This window comes from Lynx canadensis, chromosome A1 (genome assembly GCF_007474595.2).
Source record: "Lynx canadensis isolate LIC74 chromosome A1, mLynCan4.pri.v2, whole genome shotgun sequence".
Lineage (NCBI taxonomy): Eukaryota > Metazoa > Chordata > Mammalia > Carnivora > Felidae > Lynx > Lynx canadensis.
This window is the reverse complement of record NC_044303.2, coordinates 111,647,201-111,668,414: the sequence shown is the minus strand read 5'-3', so window position 1 is coordinate 111,668,414 and position 21,214 is coordinate 111,647,201. Positions and strand designations below refer to the sequence as shown.

General features: G+C 38.6%; 1 protein-coding gene across 3 annotated transcripts in view; it reads right to left on the bottom strand.

Moving 5' to 3' along the window:
* Nucleotides 1–1,709: 1,709 nt before the first annotated feature.
* Nucleotides 1,710–21,214, bottom strand: part of PCBD2 (pterin-4 alpha-carbinolamine dehydratase 2) — a 54,329-nt gene continuing 34,824 nt past the window's right edge. For 2 of the 3 annotated variants that reach the window (XM_030318475.2, XM_032592887.1), the window contains exons 3-4: nt 3,183–3,263; nt 1,710–1,958 (exon numbers count right to left, since the gene is read on the bottom strand). In XM_030318475.2, the coding sequence (XP_030174335.1) occupies nt 1,863–1,958; nt 3,183–3,263 (177 nt within the window). In that variant the 3' untranslated portion in view covers nt 1,710–1,862. Of the gene's footprint in view, nt 1,959–3,182; nt 3,264–17,177; nt 17,255–21,214 lie in introns of those variants that run through there. The other variant, XM_030318492.1, reaches the window with a different exon arrangement.

Below are 21,214 nucleotides of genomic sequence, written 5' to 3'. Positions count from 1 at the left end.
GGTAGAGCACGTGACTCTTAATCTGAGGTTGTGAGTTTGAGCCCAATGTTGGGTGTAAAGATAACTTAAAAAATAAAATCTAAAAAAACCAACAGCTTTGTCTTTTCCTCTAAAAAAAAATTCTAAGAAGCAGAATCTCTCAGCAGCCACAGAACGTGGGTGGCCCTTATCTCTCTTCCTTCCCCGCACACTCCATATCCACAGGGTGAACTGACAATACCTGTCTCACCCAGGCCAAGAGACCTAGCCAAAAACTGGCTTTCCAGAGCTCAGCCTCCTTGTCCTGTTGTCATGTGGTTTCTCTGACTGGGGCCAGGGTTGGGTGAGGAGGGGAAGGTTTGCTTATCGTAGCATACTGATTTTTCTGGTCTCTGAAATGAGGCGGATTACAAAGATTATCCCTGTTAAATCCTACTACCATAATGCTTCAAGGGATGAACACATGTTCCTTGGACAGATATATATATATATATATTCAAATGACAGATATTTATAGGCATATATATAGATATATATGTTCTTTTTTATGTATAAAAAATTATATATAATATATAATTATATATTAAATTATATATGTATAATAAATTATACATATATATGTATTATATATACATAATTTTTAAGCTTATTTATTTATTTTGGGGGGTGGGGAGAGAATCCCCAGTGCAGGGCTCAAACTCACAAACCGAGATCATGAGCTGAGCCAAAAACCAACAGTTGGATGATTAGGCACCCCTATATATAAATTATTTTAATCTACATTCTAATCTGATTAATAGGTACATTCCTGAGTTCCTTCACAGAACACTATTATTGCAATTTTTAAATAATAGATTACTTTATATTCCATTTTACTCCTGTCAGTGACACACAAAACAAATAGAGCTTATCATTAGATAAAAGCTCAGTAACTTCTAACTCAGTGGCTACAGACCCTCAGTTCAGGAGTCACAAACGGCAAATGATTTTTAAAAATGACCTTGGTTCCTCCTTCACTCAGTAAGTCAAATAATGACCTGGCAAGTTGGTCACTGTGACAGTGAGTCCTTATACCGCCCCATGTTGCCAGAAGCCATGGATAAGACACTTGTCCTCTTCTTCAACTCCCTGTCTGAAAATGATAAAACACAAGAAAGCTTACCCAATTTTTGTGACTTCTGTAACCTAATTAATTACATAGGTATAATAGCAGCTAAAATCCAAATCAACTTTGGCATCATAAGAATTATTGCATGCAGTTAAAACCCTTTACCTACAGGGTTCACTGTTTTTCTACCGTACAACTATCCTCCAACACAGTGCACTGGCAAAGTCACCATAATCACTTGGATTTCTGGGTTATAAAATGTGTGAATACCCCCCATCCCAATTTCTGGTCTTCAAGAATGCTATTTCTCCAGTGCCTGGGTGGCTGAGTAGGTTAAGCATCCCACTTCATGTCACGTCATGATGTCACAGTTCATGAGTTCTAGCCCCATATGGGGCTTTGCAGTGACAGCACAGAGCCTGGAGCCTGCTTCAAATTCCATGTCTCCCTCTCTCCCTCCCCCACTTGCTCATGCGTGCGCTCTCTCTCTCTCTTTCTCAAAAATAAAAACAAAACAAAACAGAGAAAGAATGCTATTTCTCTTTTTGACTATTATGAATATAATTACCTTGGTTGGTTTGCCTCATGTTTACAATTAGAAATAATGAAAAATACCTCAGGCTCAAGTTTAAATCATTTTGTAATTAAGCACTGATTGTACAAGACTGTGCAAAAGGTGAGCTTAAATTTACAACTTAATTTGTTCACGTAAACTGCCTTCAACATACATGACAACTAAGATGTGTACAGGGTTTGACATGCATTTTGGAAGAAATCACACAGAAGCAGCTGCTTTTTCAATAAACTTGGCCAGTTTCACATCTCTCTTGGTCAGTCCACCATAGTCATGCGAGGTTAGGGTTATCTGCACCTAAGAGACACAAAGGTAGTTTTTAAAACCTGTAGCTTGCAATTCATGGTACTCATCTTTGGTGGTTCAGAAATCAATCTATTATTCACATTCACATTTGAGAATTAGGGAGGTTAAATGATTTACAAAATACTACATTACAAATCATCACAGCATTTCCAAAACCCAGTAAACTCCAGGGACAGAGTCTGCTTCAGGTTGGGCCCAGCAGCCGCCCAGGGATAAAAAGGTCCTCTCATATGAAGGGCAATTCAGCTGCCAGCATCTCAAATCTTGTCTCTCAAAAAAAAAAAAAAAAAAAAAAAAAAAAAGAGAGAGAGAGAGACTAAGGTTCCATTTTAACTCCCATTACTTTAATTACATGACTATTTTCAGGCCACTGAGAAAAACCAAGCTATCAAATGTAATATCTTAGCAACCACGTTCAGAAAAGCCCATTTCCAAATTAGGGAAGTGGGGTGGGGGTGGGGTGGAGGAACAGACTGTCACTTCTTGAAAAATAAATTAAAAAGCAAAAGCAAAATTATGGACAAAGAGAAGAAACTAGGAAAGAAAAGTTTACCGTGGTACCTGCATGTTCTGAATTATTCTAATAAATCCCAAGTACATCAGGAAATTTTCTCTTTTTTCAAAGAGGACTTTTAAAGAGAAAACAGAACTGCATAGAAATCTAGATGGTAAGATATTCCAAATGTCATGGCCATAAAGGCAAGGACATTTTTCGGGGGGTACCATGATTGTCCCTACTGTGCCCCCTAAAAAACTACATAAAATCTTTTTCACCTGCTCTTTGTCTTTAGAAAGCCAGTTCCCACTTAGAATACAGAATTTAATAAACAGTTATTATTTAAAGCACAGTTCTTGAGCATATTTATTTCAATAAGACAAACGAGGCCCTATCTTTCTTATTTGCTACCATTTCTTTCACAAATTTATCTGCCTGGCTGATTTTCAAGTGAAATCCAGAAGCCCAACTTGGCCCAGCTCGCTCCTATTAGTTTCAATAGAAGACAAGCATGAAAATAGAGCTTTGTCATTGCTCTCTTGAGCAGATATGAAAATTTGTTACTAATTTGCAATAATACACAGGGATTCTCAGCAAAAGAATGAGAAAGAACACTTTCATAAAGCACAATGACACTTGGCTGCAGAGGATGACAAGGAAGAATGAAGTTTCCTGAACCCCATAGCTAAGGTGATCCCCAAATAAGGCAATTTAGTTACCTTGTTATACACATTGAACCATTCCGGGTGGTGATTCATCTTCTCGGCTTGCAGGGCAACTCGGGACATAAAGCCAAATGCCTGCATGAGATGGAACTGAAACTGATTAGTGGCACTGCCCTCTACCCTGGACCTGAGACAGAGAGAGACCAGAGCAATCCAGCCAGATGAAGACAAAGCTAGGATCCTTAGGGAAGCCTGGAGAAATCAAATATGAAAGGGACTGCTTTCCAGAGAGCTGGGGAATGGTGTAGCAGGACTGTGAACTGCTGCTCAACAGTGAAAAACAATCAGGCTCAAATAAACAAACCAGGAAATTGGTCTCACCCAGTGACCTGTCTGGACTGTTTAATTGTCCTCAGGACAAGACCCTCCAAAATAGCACGGGAATAATTTCCCTTCAACCTAGTGCCCTGGATCTCACTACCTGGATCCCAATCTTATGGGTTACTTTTCCAGTTTGGTGACTGGGTTGCAAACTAAGGCATCGACCCCAAGACTATGGAAAAATAACTTCCAAGTGTGTCTTAAGCAAAAGCACTGGCAGAAATGAAAAACTTCCCCATCCCATTTCCCAGAGAAGACAGGAAAGGATAAAAGACTGTTTTTTGACATCTAGAGTGAAACAGGAAAGACCGTCTTGCCTGCTGTGGGTCTTCTCGCTGTTGCCCAGCACGGCCATGAGGAACAGAAAGCGGACCTCCTCGGGGCACAGGGAGGCAGATTTGGCCACAGGCCTAAGTGCAGACCTGCAGGGCTCTGTCTTCATACCACAGGGAAAGGGCACACCTAATTGTGCTAAGTGGAAGGCAAGCCTGTTCTGAGAGGATGATAAACTTTTTTCCTTTTGCTTGTTTTCCAATTTTTATGAAGGCAATCGCTAACAATACGAGGGTCTGTCTCTCATGTGTCCAGAAAGCAGAAATACTCGGTAAGACTCTAAGGTAATGGCACATTGACTACAAATTTATAGAATTCATAGGGCAGTACCCATTGTAGCCACATAAACAAATATTCAATTTTATTACCCATATCCAGAAAATCCAATCTGATATTAGCTGAGCCATGTTTTTCAGATCACCCAACTGACAGAAGAGTGGATTTCCAAGTTAGTGATAAATACAGAAGATGCCATTTTTTTAAATATGAAACTTATTGTCAAATTGGTTTCCATACAACACCCAGTGCTCATCCCAACAGGTGCCCTCCTCAGTTCCCATCACCCACCCTCCCCTCCTTCCCACCCCCCAATAACCCTCAGTTTGTTCTCAGTTTTTAAGAGTCTCTTATGTTTTGGCTCCCTCCCTCTCTAACCGTTTTTCTTTTTCCTTCCCCTCCCCCATGGGTTTCTGTTAAGTTTCTCAGGATCCACATAAGAGTGAAAACATATGGTATCTGTCTTTCTCTGTATGGCTTATTTCACTTAGCATCACACTCTCCACTTCCATCCACGTTGCTACAAAGGGCCATATTTCATTCTTTCTCATTGCCACATAGTATTCCATTGTGTATATAAACCACAATTTCTTTATCCATTCATCAGTTGATGGACATTTAGGCTCTTTCCATAATTTGGCTATTGTTGAAAGTGCTGCTATAAACATTGGGGTACAAGTGCCCCTAGAAGATGCCATTTTTTAATCCATTCTGTGTCACTCATTATGATTCCTATCACAGAATGATTTTATTCAGGATAAAGACTCCCATTTTGATATTAAAGGCCTGAAGGTTTTACCTGTCAGGAAAAGGAAGAACATTCAAGCAAAATCCAATTAACCATGTATGGAATTATTAGTGGAAAACAATATTCACTCCCCTACCTCTTCTCATTTCATAATCTGATTCTCTAGGTTATGTGAGGGGAAGAACAAGTCAAAAGTGAAAGTCTGTTTTACTTATTCAAATACAGGGCACCTGCGTGGCTCAGTCGGTTAAGCACTGGACTCTTGATTTCGGCTCAGGTCACAATCTCATGTTCTATGAGATCGAGCCCCGTGTCGGGCTCCGTGCTGTTAGCACGGAGCCCGCTCTGGATTCTCTCTCTCCCTCTCTCTCCCTCTCTCTCTCTCTGCCCCTTCCCTGCTCACACTCTCTGTCAAAATAAATAAATAAACTGAAAAAAATCTTATTCAAATACAGAATTAACCTGCATTAAATGATGTATAATGAGAATTTTTAGTCTGTTTGCCTATAACGCTGTACTCTTGTTTAGCTTTAAAAGGCTTCCAAAGTTAAGCACTCCCCCTGAGAGACAGTAATACAGTCATTAAAGGCAGGGGCTTTTGGGGCACCTGGGTGGCGCAGTCGGTTAAGTGTCCGACTTCAGCCAGGTCACGATCTCGCGGTCCGTGAGTTCGAGCCCCGCGTCGGGCTCTGGGTTGATGGCTCAGAGCCTGGAGCCTGTTTCCCATTCTGTGTCTCCCTCTCTCTCTGCCCCTCCCCCGTTCATGCTCTGTCTCTCTCTGTCCCAAAAAATAAACGTTGAAAAAAAAAAAATTTAAAGGCAGGGGCTTTTGAACCAGAAAGCGCTGAATTTAAATTCCAACTCTACAACCTGTCACGTGAGCCTCGGTTCTCTGGCCAGTAAACTGGGGATCATAATAAAAAGCAGTATGTAGTCACCCTAATAAAAATGAGATGGGTGACATACAAGCACTCAGCACAGCTCCTGGCCCCAAGTAAGAGATCAGCAATGGCACACACTGCTACCATGCACTGCTCTGGCCAAACTGCATATGATAAACCCTACAGAATGCAACGATAAGTGAGAATCACGGTCTTGTAAATCGAAGATTCCAATTGGTGTCTCCAGAAGAATGGCATTTTCCTTTTCCCACATGCCATAAATCCCAGACAAATAGAGAATATACTATGGAGTAATACCCTGATGCACACTGACTGAGGAAAACAGCTTAATGATAAGAAATTAGGTGGGCAAAGTCAGTTACCCAAGCTCTTAAGTCATGTGGCCACAATTTCTTTGAACTATGTTACCCTAAAGGTCCAAAGTGACATTTAGCATCCCTTACTATTTCCAAAGAACCAAGTGGATCAAGGGGATGATTTGAACATAGTCAGAAGTGCTCCTCAAATCTTTAATTACCAGCATGCTCTCAGCATGGTAGCAAAATCTACCCTATAACAGATAGGACTTAAAGAGAATACTCAGGGGCGCCTGGGTGGCTCAGTCGGTTAAGCGTCCGACTTCAGCTCAGGTCACGATCTCACGGTCTGTGGGTTCGAGCCCCGCGTCGGGCTCTGGGCTGATGGCTCAGAGCCTGGAGCCTGCTTCTGATTCTGTGTCTCCCTCTCTCTCTGCCCCTTCCCCGTTCATGCTCTGTCTCTGTCTCAAAAATAAACGTTAAAAAAAAAAAAAATTAAAAAAAAAAAAAAAGAGAATACTCATACCCTAAGAGGTGCACTGACCAAAGAAAAACCTACCATACCTACATAGGGCGTAAAAGGGGTGGAAAATAAAGGGCACTTCCAAAGATCCTCCAAATCTGTGTATTCCTCTGCTTTACATATTTCAACTGTCACCTAATATTTGCATTTAATTAAATATCACAAAGCCCAATAAACCATTTACACAGGATCTACTACTAATTCTTCCCTAGGGAGAGAACGCTTGCTTCTGCTCTGGGAGCAAGGAGACAATTTCATAATCCTTCTTCCATATAACAGAACCAAATAATCCCCCAAATATTTTTAAATCCACAAATTAAAAACATGCATAACAATACTCATTCAAATTAAAGTAAAAAGGATTTCTGCAAGGAAGTGAAATGAGTGGAGAGGAAAAAAGCAAAACCTCAAAAGGGAATTCTGATTATCTGGCATTAATAAAGAAGGAACAGGAATAAACAGCAAAACTGGCAGATGGTGAAAAGCATCTGTCCCTTCTTTCTAAGATTTCTTTTTACAGCCCTAGCTATTTGTTACCAGAATGCCAGTTGGAACCTAAAAGCCTTGAGCTAGCTAAAAGTACAGGCTTTCTAAAACCATTCCATCAAAGAAAACTGCCAGGAGCCCAAGGCAGAATAGACACCACTAACAATCCAGTGAGAAGCTTAGAGGATAGGTCTGAGAAGATGGACAAAATGAACTAGAAATTGATAAGAGTTTATAAGAATTAAAAATAAGTACAGAAGACAAAGTAGATCTAACATAAAGGTAACTTTTTTGAGTAAGACAACAACAAACACAGAAAGAAATTAGAGATATAACTCAAAAATTTTTCCAGAAATAAAAGATTTAAATCTATTGATTGTAAGAATTCAACCATTTCTATACATCCCAGTGAAGTTAGTGAATTTGAAGACTTAAAAAATCCTTTTGGCATCTAGTCAAAAGGATCAATTCATTTATACAAAGAAAAATAACCTGGCCAACTTCAAACTTCCACGTGCCAACATTTAACACAGAAATCAGAGGAGCAATGCCTATAAAGACTTAAGGAAACCAAAGTGCAAAGAATTTTATACCCAACTAAACTGTTGTTCAAATGTAATGCATCCTCTTCATCCTTTCTATGGAAATTTTTATTAAAGGATGAAATATAAGTAACTACAGATGGATGGAAAAATGGTATCAAAGGTACAGACAGTAAGCAACAAACTGACTCAGCTCTAGGAATATATTTAAAACAACTGCAGGGAGGGGCGCCTGGGTGGCGCAGTCGGTTAAGCGTCCGACTTCAGCCAGGTCACGATCTCGCGGTCCGTGAGTTCGAGCCCCGCGTCGGGCTCTGGGCTGATGGCTCAGAGCCTGGAGCCTGTTTCCGATTCTGTGTCTCCCTCTCTCTCTGCCCCTCCCCCGTTCATGCTCTGTCTCTCTCTGTCCCAAAAATAAATAAACGTTGGAAAAAAAAAATTAAAAAAAAATAAAACAACTGCAGGGACTGTAGTCATGAAACGCAATGCAATGTTATTAACTACTAGAAGAGATGGAAGAAAAGGGGAAGAAATGGAAAAGGTAAATGAAAGTTTAAAAAGTCTGAAAGTTGAAAGATCCAAAGTATATTTAAAGCACTCAAACTAAAAATAAAATGAAACAAAACTGCATGGTGAAGGGAAAGTAGAAGAAAGTAGAAATTCAATTTTAATACTGCTCAGTGGGAATATCACTATCTAAAGAAATGCTATCTAAAGGGCTGCCTGGGTGACTCAGTCAGCTGAGCGTCCAACTTTGGCTCAGGTCATGATCTCACAGTTCATGAGTTTGAGCCCTGCATTGGGCTCCCTGCTGTCAGTGTGGAACCCAGTTCAGATCTTCTATCCCCCCTCTGCCCTTCTTCCGCTGGTTCTCTCTCTCTCAAAATAAATAAACTTAAAAAATAAAATAATAAAATAAAATAAATGTAATCTAAAGAAATAGAGGATTAAGTATGCTGTGTAAAATTATAGGTATAATAGCGTCCACAAGAAAAACAAAAATAATAATAAAAGCATTCACAATTAGGTCAAAGAAAACACAATTCAAATGAAGCAAAGAAAACACAAATCCATCATGATTTAAATGAAGGGAGAAAAAATTATATCGGCTATGTCATGGTTAACAAGACCAAACATCTTTCCAATCAATAAACATAAAGAGCCATAATCCAACTGAAAAGAAGAGAACATTGGGGCACCTAGCTGGCTCAGGTGGTGGAGCATGCAACTCCTGATCTCAGGGTCATGAATTCGAGCTCCACATTGGGTGCAGAGACTACTGCATAATAAGTAAAAACTTAAAAAAGAAAAATAAATAAAACTTAAAAAGAAAAAAGGGTTTGAATGAGTGTCCAACTCTTGATTTCGGTTCAAGTCATGATCTCACAGTCGTGGGAAAGAAGCCCTCGTTGGGCTCTGGGTTGGGCATGGAGACTGCTTAAGAATCTCTCTCTGCCCCTATCCCCTATCAAAAAAAAAAAAAAAAAATGAAGAAGAAGAAGAGAAAACTACATGAAGCACAAAGCAAACCTCAAATGCTGGAAATAAAGACACAGGCAAACGTAAAAAAAAATTTTTTTAATGTATAAAGTGTATCTTCAATGAGGATTGAATAATTATGAATAGCTATACTACAAATAACATAGCAACAAAATCAATGAGGCAGAGGGGTGCCTGGGTGGCTCAGTCAGTTAAGTGGTCAACTTCGGCTCAGGTCATGATCTCACAGCTCAAAGGCTCATGAGTTCAAGCCCGGTGTCAGGCTCTGTGCTGACAGCTCAGAGCCTGGACCCTGCTTCGGATTCTGTGCCTCCCTCTCTCTCTGCCCCAACCCACTCGCATTCTGTCTCTCTCTCAAAAATAAATAAACATTAAAAAAAATTTTTAAATAAAATAAAATATTTACTGAACGCTCACAGAAATTGAACATATACTGGCCCACAAAGAAAATCTCAATAAATTCCAAAAAGTAGAAACAGTGCTGACGACATCCTCTGATTAAATTAAAAACAAAAGTAGCAAAAAGTACTACCTGGAAATTTTTTTAAATCCTCCTTTTAAATTCTTGATTAAAAGAAGAAATCAGACCTGAAACTGAATAGAAATTAATAATGTATGCACTACATACAGGATATGTGTAAAGCAATGATCAGGATAAACATCTTTACATGCTTAAGAAAATGAAAGAGTAAAAACAAATAAATTAAATTCATAAACAAATAAAAAAAATTAATGAAGGCAGGAGAACAAGAATGACTATAAAGAGAACAGCAGATGTAAATGAACATGAAAGAAAAATGGCAGAACTAATAAATCCAAAAGCTGTAAAAATTATGTAACAGAAAATAAGATACTTCAGGGCACCTGGGTAGCTCAGTCAGTTAAGCATCCAACTTCAGCTCAGGTCATGATCTCATGGTTTGTGAGTTCAAGCCCCACATCAACCTCACTGCTATCAGCGCAGAGCCTGCTTTGGATCTTCTGTCTCTCTCTCTCTCTGTCCCTACCCCACCCCTGCTCACTCTCAAAATAAATAAACATTTAAAATTTTTTTCAAAACATACAAAAAAGTAATTTTAAACAGATACAAGTATTTATACAAATAAATTTCGAAACATAGGTAAAATAGTTCCTTCATAAAAATTATCAAAACTGATCCCAGAAGACAAAAACATACAAACGAGAGTGACACCGAAAAGTAACAGTTCCCAGTCATTTCAAAGAAAAATTCTATAAAACCTTGAAAGCAGAGTTAACCCTAATACTAACTAAACTATTCCCGAGCACAGAAAAAGTGGAACATATCCAAATTATTTTTATAAACTACCATAACACTGTCTCCAAATTCCCGCAAATATAGCATATAATAATAAAACTATAGATTGATCTCACATTAAGTAAAATCTTAATAAACAAAACCTAGCAAAACACCATGAACAAATGGGATTTATTCTAAGGAAGGCTCAATATAAGAAATATAATGATATATTTCACTATATTAACCAATCAAGAGAAAAATCATGACTTCTACAAATTCTGAAAAGATATTTGATAAATTCAGTATTTCTTATGTATTAAAACTCTTAATGAAATAAGAATATATGGCCTCTCTTTTTGTTGTTATCAATTGTTTTCTCTTTATAGCAAGTAATGAGTACAAAAATTGCTTTATATTTGGAGGGTAATACAGGAACATGTAACCACAGCATCAAAATGTACATACCAAAATTGGCTACATGGGTAATCATCACTGTTTGTTCATCATAACAACAATTAGTAAGAACCCAAATTGGACGCCTCTTTAAATAAAGGAACACAGTCTCAGTCCAAAAGGTAATATTATTCTTAAAAGGGAAATAGTAGAACATTCCCATTAAAGTCAAGACGATTCCCAAGTAAAGTCAAGCCAAAAAAAAAAAAGCCTTTTTATACTAACAACAACTAATTAGAAAATATATTAGAAGAAAAGATCCCATCTAAAATGGTACCAAAAATTATCTAGGAATAAACTTAACAAGAAATGTATGAATTCTATAGGCAGAAAACTTTACACCACTACTAAAAAACAGGTAAATATTACTACATTAAATTTTTTTTCTGTATGGCAATAAAAACCAACAAACAAAATTAAAAGACAAACAGTAAGCTGTACTTGCAGTACATATTTCCTCAACATGAATAATTCCTACAAATTAATATGAAAAAGATCAACCACCCAATTTTTTTAAATGAGCCAAGGACATGACAGATAACAAAAGAAATCAAATGGTTCTTAAACATAAAAACTGCTCAAAGTCATACATGATAAAAGAAGTACAAATTAATACTAAGTTTTAAGTCAAGTGTATCTCAGGAAAGTTGGTGGGGGTGGGAAACTAAGTTAAATCTATCAGTTTGGTAAAGATCAAAAAGTCTGATAATATTCTGTTGATGAAGACAGGGGAGAAAAGGCACTCATGTCTCTGGTGAACATAAACTGATATCATCACTCTGGAAGAAAATTTGACAACATTCATCAAAATTAAAAAGGCCCATGTCTTTCAGCTAGACAACTACACATCTAGAAATTAGTCCTGTAGACACACTTATACATAAATTATAAGAATGGTCACTGCTGCACAGCTTGTAAGAGTCATAGATTTGAAAAAGCCAAAGGTCCATCAGTAAAAAACTGATTAAATAGATGAGGGTACATTTACACACTGGAGTACTATGCAGCCACTGAAAAGAATCAAGTAACTATCTTCTGACATGGAAAAACCTCCAAGACATATTACTAAATGAAAAACAAATGCATAACAATAGTCTGAATTGTACAAAAAGAGAAGAAACTACATGCATTAATATCTCTGCAACCACACATGAGAAACTGGTAACAGCGAATGACAGCAGGTGAAGGGAAACTGGATGGTTGAGAATCAGGGACAGGAAAAGAGTTACTAGACCCTTGGTTGCCTTCTGAATTTGTACCACACATACACCTATTCTATTTTTAAAAGTTAGTTTGGAAAAAAAAAAACAAAGATGCCATGCAAATGAAGATCTCACTCTAAAGGGAGCTGAGATACTACAGTGTATGTAACATGGTTCATATTAAAATATTTTGGCTCATGTTAACTTCTTAACATAGGCCTACCTGTTTAGGTGGGTTTTTAGTGCCAATTTACAGCATAGTTTGTCTATGAGCCATGTTCTGTTGAGCCACGGACATTTCAAACAAACATATGGCCAACAAATAACATATAATGGCTGATAATAGTTTCAGTCTTTCCTCTATTGCAAATTACAAACATTTTATGAACAAGTCAATGAATGCATGATGAAGTATGACTTTTTAAGTCACTCTGCCATGTTAAGGAATGTAAGCATTACAATCACCGTAAATTAGACCAATGAAGTTTGTCATTTGGAAATCTCCAAACCATCAGCAATTAAAAGATTTTTCCGTGAACCCCAAATCAAGTATTCTTTGGGAACTTTAATTTTTCTTAAAGTTCCTTTTGTTTCATTTTATTCCATGAAAATATGAAAGACTATCAGATGCACAAAACCAAAACAAAAATCCTGTATCAATCTGTGAAATGTTTAAAAGCACCCTGAATTTAAAAAGCAGCTTCAGTCCAAATAACATGTATCATTTATTAAGTTCTAAGACTTAACTTCTAGCACACACTTACAATACAAATCTTTCATTACTCAGAGCAATTCTCTTTGATATATGTTCTTTAAATCTGCTGCCTTTTATATTTTGATTATAGACTATTTTAATTATGCACTAAAAAAGAACATATCTCCCACTAAGAAAATGAGCACCAGCGACTCCAAAGTAATTTCCCCAGTACAATCTCCATTAAGCCTCTAAATACTTCCTTTACCCATTCAATGAATTAGAACTCTATTGTTTATGAATCACCTTTACGTTTGTAGGCCTAGAACTCTTCTTTTATAAAACACAATTGCTATGGAAGGAAATGATATTTACGTCTGATTAGAAATGAAAACACTATTACATAAATCAGTTTGGGCATTTCTTCACGTCTTGAAACATGATCGGCAATTTAGTCTAATTGGTGATCAAGGAAACTATCTTGTGATCAATTAAAGTAATTACCAGATTCCGGCAATACAACCTACCTTAATTTCAGCTAGAGTCTGCACTTCTTCAACTTTAATTAAAAATAATGAAAATTATTAAGCAAAATGCATAGCAAGATCATTGCCAAGCACGCACATGTCACAGGACGGGACCTTCCCTTGGTATTGGTGACTGATCCATCACATAAACATCGTTCGGTGCACCAAGGAAAGGCGTCCTTTGCCCCAGAACATTATGTGACTCACCGTGACTTTCTCACGAAAAAGACTGTTAACTGTTCTAGCCACTGCAGGCAACAGAAGAATACCCTTGACTAGCGACATGAGAATTGTGAGGAACAGACACAACCAAAGGGGTAGTTGATCCATGCTTTTTTTCCTCCCAAGTGTCACTCTTATTTTGAGCACACTGCACAACTGGTCAAATGCAAAAACGTTAGGGTCAGAGACCTAGACTGAAATCCTAGTGCTGCTATTTACTAGCTATCTGATCTCTGAGAAAGCACTTAACATTTGAAATGAGCCTCAGTTTCTTCTTACGTAAAAATGTAATTTCTTTAACATACTTTGCAGTTTACTGGGCATTCTATCCGGCACTCAGTTAATGCTAGTGATTATTATCATCAGCAACATTTTAATATTATAGTGTCTAGGGCCCGGAGAGGAAGAATTCCTTTCTGAACCTAGTATAAGAACCACTGGAAGACCAAAGAAATTCACTCTTGCAAGGATGAGAAAAATCAGAAACATACGGAAAACTTTCTCTGAGTGGGTAGATTTCCAGTGGAAATCTTCCAGTGGGTAGATCTTCTTCATAGAAAGATTTCCAGTGGAACCGGCAATCTGTCAGTAAGCATCTTAGCGAAGCACGTGACCCATGTCTCCCTGAAGAGCCAGACTAAAGATCTTACCTGAGAACCACCCCCTAGGCAGTCCGTATATGTGTCTGGAGATAGATACAACCCTCACCAGTCCCAGGCCGCTAATCTACCTGCCTTCTACTTGATCCACCACAGAGTGCAACATCTCCAATAACTCAAGCCAAGAATATTCCACTCTGAACTTAAAACTGGCTTCCCCAGACACTTGAGACAATGCCCACAAGCTACTGAAAGAGCAGCCTGCTCTACAACGTTGTAGGCTTAGTGCCCCTTCAGCTGGTGGTAATAAGTATACTACCCGAGAGATAGCAGGCTCACTTCCTACACATTACCTTCAAAACCTGTGCTCACAGAACCGTAACACTGCAGAGCCTTAATAAAAAAAAAGAAAAGTTCTTAAGTCACCATTTTTGGCAATTACCCTAATATCCTAAACAGCCATTCAGAAAAATAAGACAGCTTTTAGCTAATTACATGGTACTACCTTCAACATATACTGTTAAATGAAGCAAGCTGCAAAATAATTTTCTTTTGCAGAACTAGGATTTATAATTACATTAGTAAATTACGACTAAATTCCCAGGGTAGGAAAACAACTCTTTGACAGAGGTCTACGGAAGAGTATCTATTCTTCTCCAGGCAGCAGAGTTTAACCAACATAAACACCTTCACCCACAATTTTACCTAAGAGCTCATTATTTCTGTTCCACTTTTAGGGAAAGTCCTCTAACTAGATAGATACCACATATCTGATGTGTGCCTAAAAAGCTTTCTGGACAAGATGATTACAAGCTGAGAAGATCTCTTCCGTGAAAAGACATTACTCATTTCTAAAGTTCTCTGCACGTAAGTTTAAATTACACCTCCCCATGGGATATCCATAGTAACTTCAATAAACCCATCTTGTCATGCTTATATATAAATAAATAAATATATATATATATAAATAAATAAAGTTAAATAAGTAAATAAATAAATAACATCTCCCCACATCATCATCAGCTACTAATCAGCTACTATGCGGCATACCAACAGCTCCACCTGATTAGCTGCTTCTAAAATTTCTCACAATCCTTCAGTTTTGCTCTCTTGGAATCAGCACGTTTGACCATTTGCTGTTCATCCTTTCCCCCTAAAGCAGAGGGAAACCAGGGTTTCAAAATCACCCCAAGGGGAATCCATGAGAGAAGCCGTTTACCCGGAGTTTCCCAATGTCAAATAACTTCTGATGCCTCACTGTTCATGGTGGCTGTTCATTACTGCCATCCAGTTGCTTTGGAAAAGCCCCCTTGGAAGCTCTCTTTCCTAACCAGCTGATAATCCCTATTTGTTCACTTTCAGGAGTCTCATGAGGTAAGAGGTATTACAAAGACTACCCAAGTGTTTTGTTTTGTTTTAGCAAATTAGAATTTATGAATTAGATTCTTAAAGAATTAGAATTGATGCCCCTTAGCATTGTCATCATTATAAAACTTACAAAAATTCAAATCTATATAGAAAAATGTCCCTAGGCTTTAACTTTATGCATCCAAACCACTAAGATATAGAGAAGATCTGGCCAAATACATTTTTAAAAATCAAATAATAGGCAAAATGGCAGCCTACTCCTTACCTTTTCTTCTTTATAATCAAATGGCTCGTTTTAAGAGGTGCAACTATGTAATTCTAGTGTATATCTGACATGAAATTGTCAGATAAATTTCAAAAGAGAGAGAGAAGGCAAAAAGCTCCCACTACAACTGGAGTATATAAAATTAAACTCAAAGTCGAGATCCTTCAACAATAACCAAAAGGGTTGAAGGAAGAGACCAGGGGCTTAGAGCAGAAAGAACACCTACTCCCCCAAACGGCATGACAAGGGGTCAGGGAGGCCTCAAAAATTATTTTAAAGAAACAAAGCAACACCTCATTTAGCTTAATTGTACAGAAAATACATCTTCTACAAACAGTACACATTTTGTAAAACAGGGTCTCATCTCACTGGACATCACAAAATATCTGATGGTATAAAAAGGTCTGTCACAACATCAAGTTAATACTTAGGCTTCCCTTTGCTTTGTTCTAAATGCAATCAATTCTTCTTTTAAGAGTTTTTAAGTACAGTTTTGGCAACATTTGCTAATGTTTCCTGTAAGAAAAATACATCACTCAAATACAAATATTCAAGCCTAATCAGGGATCCTGATAATACAGCAGAGGACTTCCAGTGATAGACAGCTGCAAGGGATCACTGCAAGCAAATAGCCTGCCAGACCCACTTCGGAGAAAACAGTGTCAATCCAGAAGAAGCCTGGTGAGGAAAGAGACCATCTCTTAAGGCATCTGTATTTATTTGTTTCAAAGTGCACACATAGGTTGTGAACTTGGAAAGGTCCCTGAACCTGTCAGAGTCTTCAGGCACTGAGCTAAAGCAAACCACGAATATATTCAGAATTCATCCTCAACCTGTTATGATGAGGTTTAAGGAGTGATCTTACTATGGTGAACAGATTGAAACTAGGGACTTTCTTGTTTCTGTATTTTAAATAGTATTACTAACGAATTAAGAATATTCTCAGGGCTTGAGACACACAGAGAGTAAAACAGACTTAGCACTTACCCTGTTTTTGGTATCAAAAGACTCAGAAGGTCTGGTGGATGGTGTCATTTCATCCTGCAAAATTCTAATCCCAGCTTTGTCTCATTCTCTGGCCTTGAGCGAATCCTAAACCTCCCTCACCTCTCCTAGTCCCTGTGAATCAGAGGCTCTACTACTTAACTTCACTGTGTGAGGAGGTCTCATAAAAACATGCAGAGCGCTTTGCACAGAACACATGCTACTGTGGTGCACTGAAAAGGTTCCAATCCGCTTCAATATCACACAAAGGAATTCTAAGCTGTTCTTTTTTTTTTTAATCTAGAAAATTTGCTCCATGTGGCCAAATAAATTCAGTTGTATTCTGAATACAAATGAAAAAAATTTAAGTCTCTGTGTTAAAAATTCACAAATAAGGCTCACAATGCAGGAAACAGTAATGAACAGAAGAAACAAAAGAATAAGTGCTTACTTAGGTCAATTCTTTTTGCAATACTCCTGTATAAATTACCTTGGCTTCAGCTGTTGATCAAGTTGGACTTGGGGGGTTTGGGGTTTTGCTTTGTTTTTTGTTTTTTAGTAATTCCTAATATCCTGAAAGAAAGAAAAAAAAATGGTTTGTTTTCCTGCATGTCCTGCATGGGAAAGTCTGTTTTCCCTCTTCAGAGCAGGCTCCCATTCTGTTCCACCACAGAGCGGCTGCCTTCTCTGTGCACATGAGGGCTGATGGGCAGGCAGCACACAGCGAAGCTCCAAGTCTGCACCAAGACCTGCACAGCTCATTTGCAATCCCACTAGAGGAAGAGCACACAACTGGCTCTAAGACGCTGGGACAAAGAAAACATATAGATATGGATGGAATGGGAGTGCTCTGCCATTTGATGCAGCTGCTAGAGAAATCCTTCCCTTTTGTTTTTAAAAGTTTATTATTTCATACCTTATGCAAATCATACTTTATATATTAGGCAATAATATTTTAGAAATACCCAAGTCAAATTAAAGGCTTCAATAGCCTTGCCAAAAGCACTGTGATTTTCCTATAAAAAAATTATTCCAATTTGTTGATCTTACATAGGATGAAACATACTGTAACAATCTTCATAATTTATGTCCTGTTGGGACACAATGATTTAAAGTAACATAATACAGAGCCGCATCATGGCTAATCTAAACCACCTGACCAGATAAACACCAGCTTCCCTTCTCTCTTCAGCAAGGGCATTTCTGTTTATTGTCATATCATTTCCTCATTCTAGGAACATGCAGAATAAATGCAGCCAACCTCCATTTCAGTGGGAGGCTGAGCCGGCCTTTCCCATGTCAGGAGGTTTGTGCGCACACAGGTACCAGTACAATGTCAAGGGCTTACAAGACAGAAAGCAATCCAAGAATTCCACCCTCAAAATCATTTACAGTGAAGCAAATATGGATTCATCCAGTACAATCTGGACCAGGTGTGGTGTTATAAACCACAATCTTTGTGGGTTTTTTTTTTTTAATGTCACCGAAGAGGTAATTCTTTCAAACAAATTATGGGACTTACTATGAGCCAAATTTTTATAAACGCTTCAATCATGCTTCTTGCTATGTTCACAGGCACTCATGATGTGATTAACTAAACTGAAACACCCCAATTAACCAATGTCTTTTTGGGGTGAGGAATCTTGGTAGGAGAGAAAGACAAAGAGCCCCTATGGCACTAACCATGGCCATTCCTGGTGAACAACTACTCAGGCAGATTTCAAATCGTGAGGTTTCTCCAGGGTCCAGATCCCTTCAACCCTTCTCACATATGCAAACCGTACTGGGCAAAGGAAGGTTTTTAGAGGGACTTAAGGGAAGGGTTTAAAGTTTCAATCGTGAAAGAAAAAGTGCAGGAACACATGTGCATTCAGCAGATAACAAGACACTGAAAATATTTTAAAACAAAACAAAACAAAACGCCTGTCTGACCAAATTTTTATAAACTTGGTTAGGGAAGAGGAAAACAACTGTTTAGGGATGGTTTCAAATATTGCCCTCTGCTATTACTGAGAAATTTCAAAGCTTTTCATGCTCCATTGGAAACAGCTCTGCTTCACAAGCTGTTCTTGTCGGTCCTGCCAAAGAAATGGTCTGATACGCTTTATTGAAAGCTTATCGATTTGCTTACCCAGACAAATATATATATAACTCTCTCTGCCTATAAAGACCAGTGGACAAGAGGATTCCTCCAGTGAAAGCAATGAGATGATTAAAATACAGCTGGATGAGACGGGAGAGCAGAGAAGAGGCATGCACATCCCAACCCCAGCACCACTGAAGTGGACACTGCAACACCTGAACTCAGTTCCGCCAGTCCCAGCATGTGCAGAACCTGAGCCAACTTGACCAGCACCAGTTTTCATGGGCATCTGTACAGGAACGGAGACAGCAAATAGGTACATTTCTGTCACAACCTGGAGCCTTTTGACTTGTGAAATTAAACGGAAAATGCAATCTGTGAAATTAAACAGAAAGTATCCTTTTTCAGACAACAGACATTCATTAACTTGGGTTTGAATTTAACACTATGCATAGTTGTAAATTTTTAAGGTGACATGTTATAAGCCTGCAACATTACTGGCGACATTACAAGTTAGTGCTATCAAGAGTGAGTTCTGGGGGCGCCTGGGTGGCGCAGTCGGTTAAGCGTCCGACTTCAGCCAGGTCACGATCTCGCGGTCCGTGAGTTTGAGCCCCGCATCAGGCTCTGGGCTGATGGCTCGGAGCCTGGAGCCTGTTTCCTATTCTGTGTCTCCCTCTCTCTCTGCCCCTCCCCTGTTCATGCTCTGTCTCTCTCTGTCCCAAAAATAAATAAAAATGTTAAAAAAAAAAAATTAAAAAAAAAAAAAAAAAGAGTGAGTTCTGGTAAAAAATGGGTCTTTTTGCCCTCAAGTACTCATACCTTGGACTGACAGCCCACTTGCTAATTCCCGTTTTCATTACGTCTACACTGTATGTACACCTTCCCACACTTCCAGAACCACTTCAAAATCAGCTCGCATCAGTCTGAAAACCATGAGGACTCTGCTCACTATAGGTTACTCTAGGCTCATGCATGGATAGGGTTCTCTGATGAAAAAAGTCTTGGCAATGAGCTACAATGTGACTGTCCCCAAGCCCTGACTTCTCACAACCCTGAACCTTCATTTATTAATCTGTATATCAGGTTAGTAAGTGAATCTGCATACCAGAGAGTTGCCCCAGCAATTATATTTTTTTAAGTTTTATTTATTTTGAGAGAGAGAGCAAGGTAGGGGCAGAGAGCGAGAATCCCAAGCAGTCTCAACACCATCAGCACAGAGCCTGACGAGGGGCTCAATCTCAGGAACCATGAGATCATGACCTGAGCTGAAATCAAGAGTCAGACGCTTAACCGACTGAGCCACCCAGGTGCCCCCAACCAATTACATTTTTAGATCTATAACCTAAGGAAACTCTCACATATGTACACAAGGAGACACAAAGATGCTTGTTAAAAAACTGACAGTAATAATAAACAGTGCCAAGAACCTAAATGTCCATCAACAGGGGAATGGATAAACTTGGTTAATTTATTTAAATTTTTACTTGATTTTCAGAGGAATAGAACACCGAAAAACAACCCACTACATGAGAAGCAGTGCAATGGATTGAAAGAGTATTAGTTGAGGAATCCAAAACCTGGGCTCTGTACCCAAACCCCAAACAAGCTACATGAACTGGCTAGGTAAAGACTCCATTTGGACACAAGGAGGTGATGTGTACCAATTACAAAGCACAGCACCTTCACACACAATGTTCAATAAAAAAGAGTATCAGCTAGGGGCGCCTGAGTGGCTCAGTCGGTTAAGCATCTGACTTTGGCTCAGGTCATGATCTCATGGTTCATGAGTTCAAGCCCTGCATCAGGCTCTGGGCTGACAGCTCAGAGCCTAGATCCTATTTCAGATTCTGTATCTTCCCCTCTCTCTCTGTCCCTTCTCCCACACTGTCTCTCCCTCTCAAAAATAAACCAACATTTTAAAAAAAATCTTCTTGAAGAGTATCAGCTACTAATAATAGTACATCACCATGTAGCAGGTTCATCATTCCTACTTTACAAAGGAGAGAGAACTGAGACAGCAAAGGATCCAAGTGTGTGTTTAGGACAAATCCCTGATGTCAGGTTATACTTTTTCCATTTCTTTCCTTTACCTAAAAGCTAATTATACAAAAATAAGTTTCCTGTACTTTTTTATTTTAAAAGTTTAACTACAAGAGAAAAATTAAGCATAACAGAAAATTTAGGAAAAGAAAAAATGGGGGCACCTGGCTGGCTCAGTAGGAAGAGCATGTGACTCTTGATCTCAGGGTTGTGAGTTCAAGCCCCCACAGTGGCTATAGAGATCACTTAAAATAAATAAAATCTTTTAGAGGCACCTGGGGGGCTCAGTTGGTTAAGTGACTTCAGCTCAGATCACGATCTCATGGTCTGTGAGTTCGAGCCCCATGTCAGGCTCTGTGCTGACAGCTCAGAGCCCAAAGCCTGCTTCAGATTCTGTGTAT